This window comes from Pelmatolapia mariae, linkage group LG22 (genome assembly GCF_036321145.2).
Source record: "Pelmatolapia mariae isolate MD_Pm_ZW linkage group LG22, Pm_UMD_F_2, whole genome shotgun sequence".
In the NCBI taxonomy this organism is placed as follows: Eukaryota; Metazoa; Chordata; class Actinopteri; order Cichliformes; family Cichlidae; genus Pelmatolapia; species Pelmatolapia mariae.
Window position 1 is genome coordinate 26,711,584 of NC_086245.2, and position 12,253 is coordinate 26,723,836.

The 12,253-nt window shown below is 40.4% G+C and overlaps 2 protein-coding genes across 2 annotated transcripts; one reads left to right on the plus strand and one right to left on the minus strand.

Annotated features, from left to right (window-relative positions):
* Window positions 1-4,601: 4,601 nt before the first annotated feature.
* ndufs6 (NADH:ubiquinone oxidoreductase subunit S6) lies at window positions 4,602-7,170 on the minus strand. Its single transcript, XM_065469907.1, has 4 exons — window positions 6,998-7,170; window positions 6,624-6,677; window positions 5,795-5,917; window positions 4,602-4,741 (listed from the first exon to the last, which is right to left on the minus strand). Exons 1-4 carry the CDS (start codon window positions 7,142-7,144, stop codon window positions 4,673-4,675), a joined length of 393 nt encoding a protein of 130 aa, XP_065325979.1. The 5' UTR covers window positions 7,145-7,170; the 3' UTR covers window positions 4,602-4,672.
* A 1,475-nt stretch (window positions 7,171-8,645) lies between these two features.
* On the plus strand, window positions 8,646-9,026 carry mrpl36 (mitochondrial ribosomal protein L36). The gene has a single exon (XM_065470960.1). It carries the CDS (start codon window positions 8,646-8,648, stop codon window positions 9,024-9,026), a length of 381 nt encoding a protein of 126 aa, XP_065327032.1.
* Window positions 9,027-12,253: the final 3,227 nt, after the last annotated feature.

Below are 12,253 nucleotides of genomic sequence, written 5' to 3' on the forward strand. Positions count from 1 at the left end.
TTCTCTCTGATAGCAATGGTCCTACAGAATCTATGGGAAAAAAGCTTTCAGCCTTGATCTCGGTAAACACTTTCCTTCTGAGCTTATGGGCTCACTCTTTTTTGGTCAGATTTAATAAAAATAAAAATAAAAAATTACCATTCTGCAAATGGTAAATGGACTGGTACTTACTACCATATAGCACTCACCACTTATAGCACCTTTCTACTCAGTTGAACAGTCAGGCTTTCTAGGGCAGCTCTCATTCACACAGCGACAAACATATTCATACGGTGCTTTTATCTATTCCAAAGCACTTTCTAACATTTACTCCCGAAAAATGCATCAGGATCCAAACTAGAGGATTCAGGGATTCAGCCAACGACCTTCTGATTAGCGGACAAACAGCTCTGTTGATGTGTTCCCGATTGAGTTCCAAGTGCCAAGTAAAAATATTCATCTGGAACATTCAATGATATGGGATTTCCAGTTTGGAAAGTTGGAGCAGCCCCACCAACCTAAAGTTTACATTCCTAAACGGAGGCAGTGGATGCAAACAGTAGTAAAACTGCTGAACCTTTAATCTGTTGTGGATCTGTGACTTGTGGCACAGGCAGAGCATTGACTTGGCTCTATCCATGGATGTGCTGCAGCAGTCTTTTTAACCCCCACCCTCAAAAACATATTATTGTCTTTTGCTAGTGATGCTTGGATTGGTCTACCTTGCTAAGAAGTAAAAAAGGTTTTTGTGCCCGCTCTGACACACTAACTCAGGAATGATGTCACTCCTGAGTCACCCGAGTAACAATCAGACAACATCTTACTCATACTATGTTTAAAAAAAAATGGAGGATTATTTGTGATATGCAACTGAAACTTCCTTGGCTAACAACTTGTCAATGAGGGAACGGCTTCACAGTCAGAAAAAGAGAAAAAAGAAAAAGAAAAAAACGCTCTTTTTGAGGTTCCAAAAGGAAAGCAAGGTAGCTACATCAGCAAGGTAGCTACATCAGCAAGGTAGCTACATCAGCAAGGTAGCTACATCAATCTTTTATGCTGTCTATTGGACTAATTTAATTTTTTAAGCCAGCCTCAAGTGGCTTTCCAAGGAACTGCAGTTATTCACACTTCCATGTTAGCTTCATTTAAATAAAAAAGAGGAAAAAAACTTCACTTATAGAATATGAACAAACAATACATGTTAATGAAATTTGGGCAAAACATTTGCAGCTAACAAGTATTGTTGTTAGCTAAAGATAACTAAAGGTTATAAATGAATGTGAAGTTGACATTTTAAAAATCTCAGCTTGGTCAGCATGAACTTCAATAAGTTTGCTGTTAACCAGTGTTCATTTTGTTGACCAATAATTTTAAGTCATCAACAACCTTTTCTTCTGATAAAAGCAAGATTATAACTAACTAAAAACTAAGGCACAAGGACAAAAACTATGATTTAAAGATGTTGAAACTTGCAACAGCGATTAAAAATTAAATGAAGATATTCTGGAGAGATGAGATCCAATGAGAACCAATGAAGTTGTGTAGAAAGGTGGGACTAGTTTGTAAGTAATCCAGTCAGAAATAGGTTTAGACACACACATCTGATCTGCCCCAACTAAACGGGATAACTTTTTTGCGAAACAGTACAACCAGCTCCCTGTTTTGTAACCCATGTGGCGCAACTCTCACCAGTAAAACCACATAAATCAGCTTTAGATTTAATCTTCTTTAATTTTATGGTAATGAAAAAAATTGAAACACCTAAATTATTACAAAAATGAAATGGGATTTTAGTCAGAAGAATGACTGAAGATGAAGACTTCTTTTAACGGTTAAAGTATCAAATCAGACCAAAAGTTCTTTCAAATAAATGCTTTTGGGGAGGATATCGTGTGTAAACTTAACACTGAGTGAAATCCCAGTCAAAAATGTTAAAACTAGAAATGCAGCTAAAGTTTTGAGCATGAATCTTTTCCTCATGACATTTCTCTTGTATCCCTTTTTTAACAGCCTGTTTTTTTCCACGTTTCCCTTTTAACTGCTCCAGCTATGTCGTGTCTCCTTTTACCTCCTTCCCCAACTTATTCCCCCGTCCTCCATATTCCCTCCTCTGTCTTCTCCCTCCCTCTGTCCCTCCACTTGTCTCACCTCTTCTCTGTCTGCTGTCTACACAGGCGAATGACTCAACAGCCAGTCTGACACGCAGGCTTGCTCCCTGGGCCATATAATGTGATTAAGACTCAGTGTGTTGCTGTACAGGTCGGGGAATGTTAGACTCACTGTTTACCTGTCTGTCTCACAGCACCGGGAGTTTCTGGGCTCTTTGTGTCTCGAGGGATAGTTGACACAGAGACATGTGCGAAGGGCTTTTTTTGTGACCTTGGAAAGTAAGCTGCAAATGTTTTGCCCAAATTTCATCAACATGTATTGTTTGTTCAGATTCTGTTTCTTTTCTTCTTCCCTTCACAATCGGACCCTTTTTTCACAATCACTTTTATTTTTAAAATTTCAGGTGGAATGTCTGCACAGGAAGTATTGACAACTTTAAATTACTCCTCTCTGCACCTCTTGTCTGACACCTATTTCCTTTCAACACTATGTCTCTGTTGCACACTCAAACACACACATGCAGGCATAGATATACACACACTTCTAAGTCGCTTGTGTCTTGTCACACACACTTTGGTTTTCCGGGGCTATCAAAGTGCTGAGTGCAAACTCTCTCCTCCAAAAACTGTCACATGTCGCCAGAGGTGTCTCGCTCCCTGCGGTAACCCTCTGAGCTCCTGGCACAAGAACAAGTCATTATTTCCATGGTAAAGGTCAGACGCTCTGTCACCTGACTCTAAAGTGGAGCTGAGTGGAGTCGCCCCGAGACAATGACCAAAGGTCAGTTTTCTGTTTTGACTCTCATACAGTAGGTGTAGATTTGAGGAGGACAGGCTGCTCCCAGATCTGCCTCTGAGCCCCTTTTGGTCACACTGGCTTCCAGACATGGAGGCTCAGATAATTGGCTGCAGGGAGCTCCTTAATGAGCCGCGGGGTCTGTAATGTGACACATCTTCAAGGAGAAATATTTTAATAGGGCAATTACAGCGATGAGGAGGATGTTTTGTGTGGAGTGAGTGATTGTTGTGGAAGGACGCCGTGCTAAGGAATTCTGTGGCATTTAACTCCATTATCTACTGTGAGGCTCGGTGGTGGGGACATTTTCAGTGTGATTACAGTCTCATTTGAGCTTATCTTTGTCTGCATGGTCTGACCCGACACTGTAGGTCATAATATGCTTAAGGGTTATATTTCCAATTATGATCTAATATTATGGAGAAGGAAAATAGGTAAGTGGATGTAGCGTTCAATCCCGCGCTGATTTGACAGTTGGAAACTGCACCCATGAATGAGCCAGTCTGCAAATTGGTTAAATCCACCTTTGCAATCTGGAGTTCCTTGATATATATATATATATATATGATGCTGAAGAATATTACATTATGCTGGAGCAGCGCATTTAAAGGCGCTGAATAATGAAGCAGTGCAGTCAAACCCAGGACTAAAACACTGTGCGATTCACACGCTCAGTTTCATCTGAAGATTTTGCCTCCGGCAATGCCTCCAACCCATCCAACCACCGCCTCTGAACCACTCAGACTTACCAACCGCAAGACCAACCAGTCAGCTCTCTGACACTGACCCGGCTCGCCTGCCTCATTTTAACAGTGCACCTCTCTCCCCTTCAATCATCCACTGTGGTCTTGACTATAGATGAGGTTAACTACAGCGTAAGCCTCACTTCCAGGAGCCACCAGGGCCAATTATATCAGCCTGACAACTCTTCCCAACCTGAGCTCCATGGTGTGGAAAATGCAGTTCCACTGCCTGCATCACTGGGGACAGAACAGGCTAGTGCTGTCTGGAGCCCGAGCCAAGCGCAGGCCAATTTGGCATGCAGAGGTCTATGGAGAATAAGCCTGATGAAATATATATATGATCTTCTTCAAACATGTATTGTTCCGCGCTGCTGTGTCCTATCAGACTGCCCCTCCACCCCCACCCAACAGTATCCTGGCAGAGCAAGACCTTACAGCGCGGGAGCCGATGGAGGAATGTTAAGGTCCTTTTAGCGCTCTTCACTGTAAACAACTGACAAAAGTCCTCTATTTATCATCTCTTTCATGTACTAAAGAAATAATCATAACTTTAAAGCAGATAACACTTTGGTGCAACTTACACTACTTGTATTTACATTGATTTTAATTACAAGTTTGCATCACCTTTCAATGCATTATATTAGAAAAAAATTAACTTTGCTGTGTCCAAAGAAGAAAATGTAAAACTTGTCTTATTTCCTGAAAGAAAGCCCTTCAGTCTTTGTCTCCAGCCTCAGAATAAACACATATGCAGGACTCTGCTGACCTCTGGCTGTCACAGGGTGGAACTGCATCCTATTAACCAAACGTACAGCAGCATCGGGGAATCTACAGTAAGAGCAGCAACTTATTCAGAGCTTCGCCTTCAAATCTACAAGAGCAATAATTAGAAACTGCCTGTACACATTTGACTGTCTACAAAACTTTGTGTAGTGCAGTCTTTGTCTTTATTCCAGGATGCTTAATTACAAAGAATGAACTCTCAGACAAGATATAATTTATTGAGCAATATGGCGATTTACACAGAGAAGCAAAGAGGAAATGTTTCAGTGATGATGCTTCTGCTTGAACTGCAGTCCACAGTAGCCGCACGTTCCCACTTTTGTGTCTTTATCCTGAAGACAAAAAACAAGAGTGTTTACAGTTTGGGAACATTACATCAAATGATCTTAGATTAAAACAACACTAAATAAAATTTTACAGACTATATGTGCAGAGTCAGGCTATAATCTCTCCTACTCTTCTACTCCAACCTACTGTTTGCCTAATGAAATCATACAGAATTTGCTGAGTTTATCCATTTTAACAATGATGCCACACTGTTGGTAAAAAGTGGGGACATTGCGGAACATACAAATGATTTATAAAGAAAAAAAAAATAGAACACATGTACACTTTGTCCTGCTTAAAAGTCTGGATAGCATCGGTAGCTTATTTTTGTTTCCAGAGACGAAGCCATCTTCACTATTAGTTTATGGCCTCGTCCTGTGCCTACAGAAATGGCCAATCAGGTAAAAGCCATTGTGAGATAATGGTTTCTGGTTCTTTTAGAATTACGCAATTTTCAAGTCTTTTGTTTGGCCTGTTTCAACTTTGTTCCAAAAAAAGAAAAAAAGAAAAAAAATGAAAAATGAAATTGATCAATTTCTATTTATTTTCAGATAAAAATCATATTTTTCCCGGGTTTGTATACCATCATGAATCAAATATTAAACCAAATATTAAACTGAATTTCATTTACATTTTATACAGTGTCCCAACATTTTGGGAAACGGGGTTTGACAGTCTTTTGGAGTCATCACTCAACCTCAGTGCTAAATAAACTTCATCGTTCCATCTGTCTATTTTCTTTTTCTTATCTAGTTCAGGGTTTTGGTTGGGCTGGAGGCTGTCCTGGCTGTCCGAGGGTGAGAGGTGGCACAGAGGCATCAGGCAAACTCTACACAGAAAGGAGGATTCAGAGCTAGGAGCTTCTTGCTGTGAGGTGATGGTGCTAACCATCATGCTGCCAGCTTCATCAGTGGAACAGCACCTTTGTGTTTTCTGAGATCCCTCACTGCACAAAGCTGCTAGGTTTAGGAAATTCATGCCATCTGATGCCTATCCCAGCAATATGAATACCAAGCACTTGAAATAGTTTTATCTTAATGGTGTCTGCAGGGTCTTACCAAGTTGATGTAGACTTTGGGGTGTCCCAGCGCTCCTCCGCCCCCATCGCAAGATACCACTCTGGCTTCAATGTCAGACACTGGCTCCTCTGCCACCAGGTTGATGGCAAAGTTCTTATTCACCTTTAAACAACAATACAAAGCAATTGTGTAAGTACTTTCCAAAACTCGGCGAGGAAGTCGCTAGGTGTGGCATGGGGACTCTGCACTGATGTGAATGTGTTTTTTTTTGTTTTCTGTTTTGTTGTATTTTCCAAGTGCTACTTAAAACAGCTTTTCCAAACATCGTAGTTTTATTTGGGATGCTTACATTAATTTACTTTGCACAAAGAAACAATTATTTCGCAAAAAACAAAAACTGGCATTGACCTCTGTCTTCAGTGGGATTCAAATCAGGGCTTTGTGCAGGCCAGTCAATAACATTCACTTTGGTCTTTTGGGGGCAGTTCTTCACCAGGAGCAACATATGTTCTGACTCGTTGTCATGTTGGAAGACAAAGCGACGACCCACATCTGACCTAAGGACGTGCTTCCAGTATGCATTAATCTTTCTCCAGGTTTTCTTTAGCATACTTCAGTCTGGTTTAAAGTTGTATCTTCTGAAAAACTGAAGTTTTTTTCTTGGTCTGCAACCTCACAGTCTATTCAGGATTCTAGTGCTTGTCTTCTTTGAGACTACAATTCTCAATTCTTGATTTGGTTAAGTTATTCACACAGTTTTGGCCTTGGATCTTAAAGACCTAGGCCCTAAACCCAGTTAGCAGGGGTTGCACTAAGCTTAGCCAATAAATACATAAATTAATAAATTGTTAAGTGCTTATTTTTTTACCTCTTTCTGTTTGCCAACAAATCTGGCTCTCCTGTAATCATGCTCATCATACACCTAGGAGAAAAACACAAGTTACACACAGCAGTTTACAGGCATCCTGTTATTTTGTTTATCTGTGATTTAACATTGTGGTCCTATTATGAGAACTGTTTTAAGAGCGGAACTAAATGAAACACTCATATTTATTGCATTATATTGCATATTGTGTATGCAATATAATCAGTGACCAGCTTTCAAATGTCAAACATCTTATAAGCAGAGTAATTTGGAGCTACAGCTATGGAGCTGCTGGCGTCAGTAACACTATGCTAAGGTTAGCTAACGTTGCTCCATTGGGTAAAATAACAGTAACAGAGAGGTAGTTTTCAGCTCACCTGTCCGGTGTGAGTGACGGGCTCGCCGGTATTGGAAACTACATCTACACTATAACGGTGAGCAGGTACAGCAGAAAGCTTCAAAGGCGAAACAAGCAGCTTAGCATTTTTACTGAAGGACAGAACTCTGCCCACTGTGGCCGCCATGTTTACAACAACCTGCTTTCCCAGACTGCCTCGCAAAGGACGCTTATATCGAAATTTAATTTCGCCCCGAGTCATGCTTTTAAGGCTCATAGAACCTTTAACGATGGCAAGCCACAGCAAGGTGCATTTATTTATTTTGACATACATTATAAAATGTAAAATAGCTCAAATTTAAAAAGAATCCGAGACTGTTAGTATGGAGGAGGGGATGTGTTCTCCCCCAAAACTAGCGAGAGGAAACTGCCTGAAAGGCAAAAGTAAGGGCTTCACTATCCTCTCATACACCGGAAGCTGTTGTATGTACTTGAAGCAAGAAAGCGGTGTGGTTCTTGTTGTGGCGATTAACACTTACTTACAGGGGCATAACCCCACGAATTCAACCTAATAGTGATTTCTGAAAGGTTTGTTTGTGTTGTTTGACTTTGTAATGTTTTCTGCGCAAGACTGTGTTAATGCCTATTTGGTCTAGTGCTAGCAGGTCAGCTCTGACATGCTCGTCTCCTTGGCCGTTACATAGCTATGCTGTGTGGACACCGGGTGATAATTTTTACATGTACAGAGTTTTCTTGTACAAGGAAGGTAGTAGCCTTTAAATATATCGTTTTTTAAAGGCCCATGGAAGACTTTATTAAATTGGTGTGTAGCTGGTTAATGTTTCATGTACTAGGCCTCATGAGTAGTGCTTATTCTGCAATATGTTGCTGACTGTATTTAAAAAAACATGTTAATATGATTACTTTTGATTGCCCCTAGTTTGCTCATCTCAAATAGTATTAGAACGTTATTTAAGGCGGTGTATTGTGCTTTTTGTTATTTCCTCTCATTTATGTCGTGTTGCAATGGGTGATGCTTGTGTTATAAAGGCCGAGGTTTCAAATAAAGAAGTCGGCATATGTGCAAGAATTTACTGTGAGCCAAAAAACTCAAATTTCAGACTCTTTTTTTTTTTCTACTCTAAACATTGTATGAGGTCAGTTAGGACAGGTATTCAAAATGTGGTCATGTCAGGCACGCAGCTCCGCCTCCTGTCAAAACTTTAGGTTTGTGAGGGGCAGCCAATTAGAAGAGTGTGGGTTCAAAGGGACGGGCGAGGGAGCCAAAACAGGATGTTTCAGACAGATGAGAAACTAAGGACCCACAGGATAGGTCCGCGTGAATTAATGTTTTGTGATTTTGTGTGACAGTTTGATTCCCAATGAAATGTCACAAAAACGATGGACAGGTACCAGTCACACCTTCCCACACTAAGATGACCTCTCTGGATGCCCTGTTTCACCTGACCAAAAGATTTTAATGCACTTATTTTAAACAGATGGTGATCTGTTTAATCCACCCAATTAAGAACCTGGAGCTTCAGTAACTGTGACATTTTCAATAGTTTTTGCTTGATAAATGGCTAATACTTGCCTAGTTAAAAACTTAACTAATCTTTTCAGCTCTGCATCACAACATGAAGAACTAAAAATATCTATTTTGGAATTCTCTTTGCAGCTTTTCCGCCATGGCCCCCCTCCTGCTGAAGCATCTGGCTACCTCCCTAGCTAGGCAAGTGGCCCAGATGAGCCAGTGGCGTCTGACCTTCTCCTCACCGGCAGCCTGTGTTCACAGATCTCTCTTTACGCTCACCGGCGGTTCTCGTGCATTTCTCCCATCATCGGCCAGCGTCAGCTCCATCCAGCTCCCTTCTTGTGCCTTCCCAGCTCGGCGTGAAACCTCTCTGTTGGGAGAGTGTCGGCACGTTCCCTGCATTCAGCCCTCTGCGGGGATGAAAACCAAAACTGCCCTGAAGAGGCGCTGCAAGGACTGCTTCTTTGTTATAAGGAGGGGACGTTTGTTTGTGTTCTGCAAGACAAATCCAAGACACAAGCAGAGGCAGGGCTGAAGTGTTGTGCAAGTGTGGGGGTGACTGCACCCAAGGCGTGGATATTTACGAAAACTGTGCTGAAGTAATAAATTGTTTGACTGAAAAATACTTTGAAGTCTTCTCACCCCTCTTCAGTTCTTCTCTTAACAATAAATAAGACACATTTTTTTTACATATACTGAGCAAAACTCTTGAGCCGCCCCATGTTGATTCCAAAGCCAGGGGTTTTTTTTTTTGGTCATTTAAAAGGAAAATGTGGTCTTGAGCAATAGTTATCAGGCTTCAAAAGTTTTTTTTTAGACAGTGGCCTCTTTTTCACTTATTTTTAGACCAGTCCTTGTACCTGACCATTTTCAGGTGAATTATTTTATTTGTTTAGACACTTAACACTGATCTATGAATCTTTCAGCCATAAAAATGCACAAGTGTTGCTTCTATAGCAGACAACTTAGCAAAGAAACTGTAAACTGTGTCTTTAGGCACTTTGTTAAGAGCAGCCTGTCTCAGAAGACATCATTCTCATTTCTTTGGGTAAGTGACTCAAGTAAAGGAATGAGAAGTAATTATGTCTCAACTTGACTCAAATCATCTTGAGTCTATTGAAAATGCCAACAAAGTTTTACAGGAGTTGTAGGTCTGAAGCCAAGATCCAAAGAAGAGCTTTAAGTGTACTTCAAGAAGTCTGGAGGATTTTTCCTCATGAAGAGTTCAGGCTGTGTTGAAGAAAAAACGTGGTCATGCCAAGTATTGATTTTAAAGCTTGCTAAAATTGAACAAACAGTGTTATTGCCTTACATACTTTATTTACATTTATTTTTTAATCTATTTCCTGTTTTTTTTTTCCTAACAAAATATAAATCAATGAGGGTTTGCTCAAGACATTTGCACATTACTATAGATAGATACACACATACTCAATGGCCACTTTATTAGGTACAGTGATTCAGCTGCAGATGGTCACAAAATTACATAGCAGCAAGTAGTGATGTAGTGATTGTCAAGATGGCCTGGTTGTTGGCACCAGACGTATTGGTTTGAGTATTTCAGAAACTGCGGCTCACTAGGAATTTCCCTTACTAGGGTTTACAGAGAATGAGAAAAGACAAAGTATCCAGTGAGCAGCAGGGTGAAAATGCCTTGATGATGCCAGAGGTCAACAGAGAGGGTCAGAAATCTAATAGGAGGATAAAACGGTAACACCCGGGTATACAGGAGAGCATTTTTGAATACATGGCAAAGTCTGACCTTGAACTAAATGGGCTACAGCAGCAGAAGACCACATCAAGTGCCTCTCCTCATCTAAGAACAGGAAACTGAGACTACAGTTCACATAGAATCATGAAAATTAGACAACAGAAGATTGGAAAAATGTTGCCAGGTCTGGTTAGTCTCCATTTTTGCTGCAACATTTGGATAGTGGGGTCATAATTCAGCATAAACAAAATAAAACCATGGCTCCATCCTGGCTCTGGCTGGCAGTGACAGTGTAATGGTGTAAGAGATGTTTTCTTGGACTCCTTAGTATAAATACCACAACCCACCTAGTGCAGTACATTATGTAAAAATCATTAAAAATACAAACAAGAAAACCTGGAAGATTTGTGCAGTATTAGATTTTTCTATGCTCTTTAACTTAAAATCCAGACTCAAATGATCTGACCAAAACTTCCACCACCGTCTTCTTTTAAAAATCTCCAAAACAAAAAAGACAAAAACAAAAAATGAACACTGCACAGCATACACTTACTGATAACATGGCTTATTTTTATCAATGCAATTTAAAATCATCATTTATTTTTTAAATGCAATAGAATTAACTAGTTAACCCCCACAGGGGCATTGAAAACCCATTTATGGTTCACTAACCCTAACCCTAACATTTAGCACTCCCAAAAGACAAATAAAAATGTTTGAGAGGACCAAAATCTGTGACACACATCCCAGCCTTTGCACATAAAAAACAGTGCAAAGCGAGAAACTGCAAGTGTTCAAAATAACTGCGAAACAATGCTGGTTATTCAGCTGTGAGGGCTCTCCAGAGGTCGGTGTGCTGTGTGTGAGCAACATGTAGATATTTCATGTATTTGTTTGGATACATTTGCAATATTTAAGGCACTTTTTTATTTTTATGGTGGCCAAGAACAAGATGGGGACTTCGATTTTCGATCAAAACTGTTTGTCTTGTTTTTAAATGAAAAAGTTAAAAAAAAAATCTGTCAATATGCAAATGTTCATGCCTTTTTTTCTTCTTTTTTGCATTTTGAACAATCCTGGTAGATTATGACCAATCTACTGCAATGTCGCTCCTCTTATGACCTTTATGGTTGCTTCCAGCAGCATAACACACCATGTCACAAAGCTCAAATCATGTCAAACTGATTTCTCGAACAGTGAGTTCAATGTACTCAAACAGCTTCCACAGTCACCAGATCTCAACCAACAGAGCACCTTTGGGATATGGTGGAACTGAAGTTTCTAACATTAGACTGAATTCCATCATTCTTCCACAAGAGGGAGCCAAAGTGTGCATCATGGTCGGTCGCTTTTCAAACTCCCTGTCACTTTTAAAACCAGTTACATTGGGCATATTCAGTGCCACTGTATGTTTACTAAAGGCCAGAAAAAGGGCCATGCAGAGAAACGCTCTGACTGACTGCAACACCCAGTCCCAAAGTGCCGAAGAAACCAAACTGGTTGAAAGATGTTTGGCAACAAACACTGAGTGTACGCTGGCTTTGCTCGAATAGTTTCCTAAAGATTAATATTTGCTGATGGACGATCAGGGATTCAGAAAACGTGTGTACATGCACATATATTATTTGAACACTTCTAATTTCGCAAAAGCACGGCAGGAAGGTTTGATCCAGTGTTTGGGACCATCCAATGGCTTTCCACTGAAGCATTTGGTCAAGGAAACACAGATTAAATGTTTCCTTTGTTTCTGTGTGAGCTGTGGAAGGTTATCAACTAGCTGAGTCTGAGTTCACCTGGCAGACTCAGCTAGTCATTGCTGTGGGTCAATAAACGAGTCTTAATGCAAAGCGTGGGGGAAAAACAGCCACAGGATACAATGTAAATCAGCCATCTGTGGCTTTGAAGATCAACAGAGTCTGTTTACACGGGCATTTGCTGGCATGTAGAAAATAAATGACAGCAGAAATGGATGGGTGGATCAAATAGAGACGGAGGAAACAGGACTTCAAACGCCTACTGTACTTCATTGAAGGCAAATCACCCGAAGCATC

Excerpts from the sequence above, each read along its gene's own strand:
- mrpl36 (XM_065470960.1), top strand. The coding sequence starts at position 8,646 with ATGGCCCCCCTCCTGCTGAAGCATCTGGCTACCTCCCTAGCTAGGCAA.
- ndufs6 (XM_065469907.1), bottom strand. The coding sequence starts at position 7,144 with ATGGCGGCCACAGTGGGCAGAGTTCTGTCCTTCAGTAAAAATGCTAAG. Across the intron at positions 6,678-6,997 it reads CCGTCACTCACACCGGACAG|GTGTATGATGAGCATGATTA; the intron begins GTGAGCTGAAAA and ends TTTTTCTCCTAG. Across the intron at positions 5,918-6,623 it reads TTGTTGGCAAACAGAAAGAG|GTGAATAAGAACTTTGCCAT; the intron begins GTAAAAAAATAA and ends TGTTGTTTAAAG.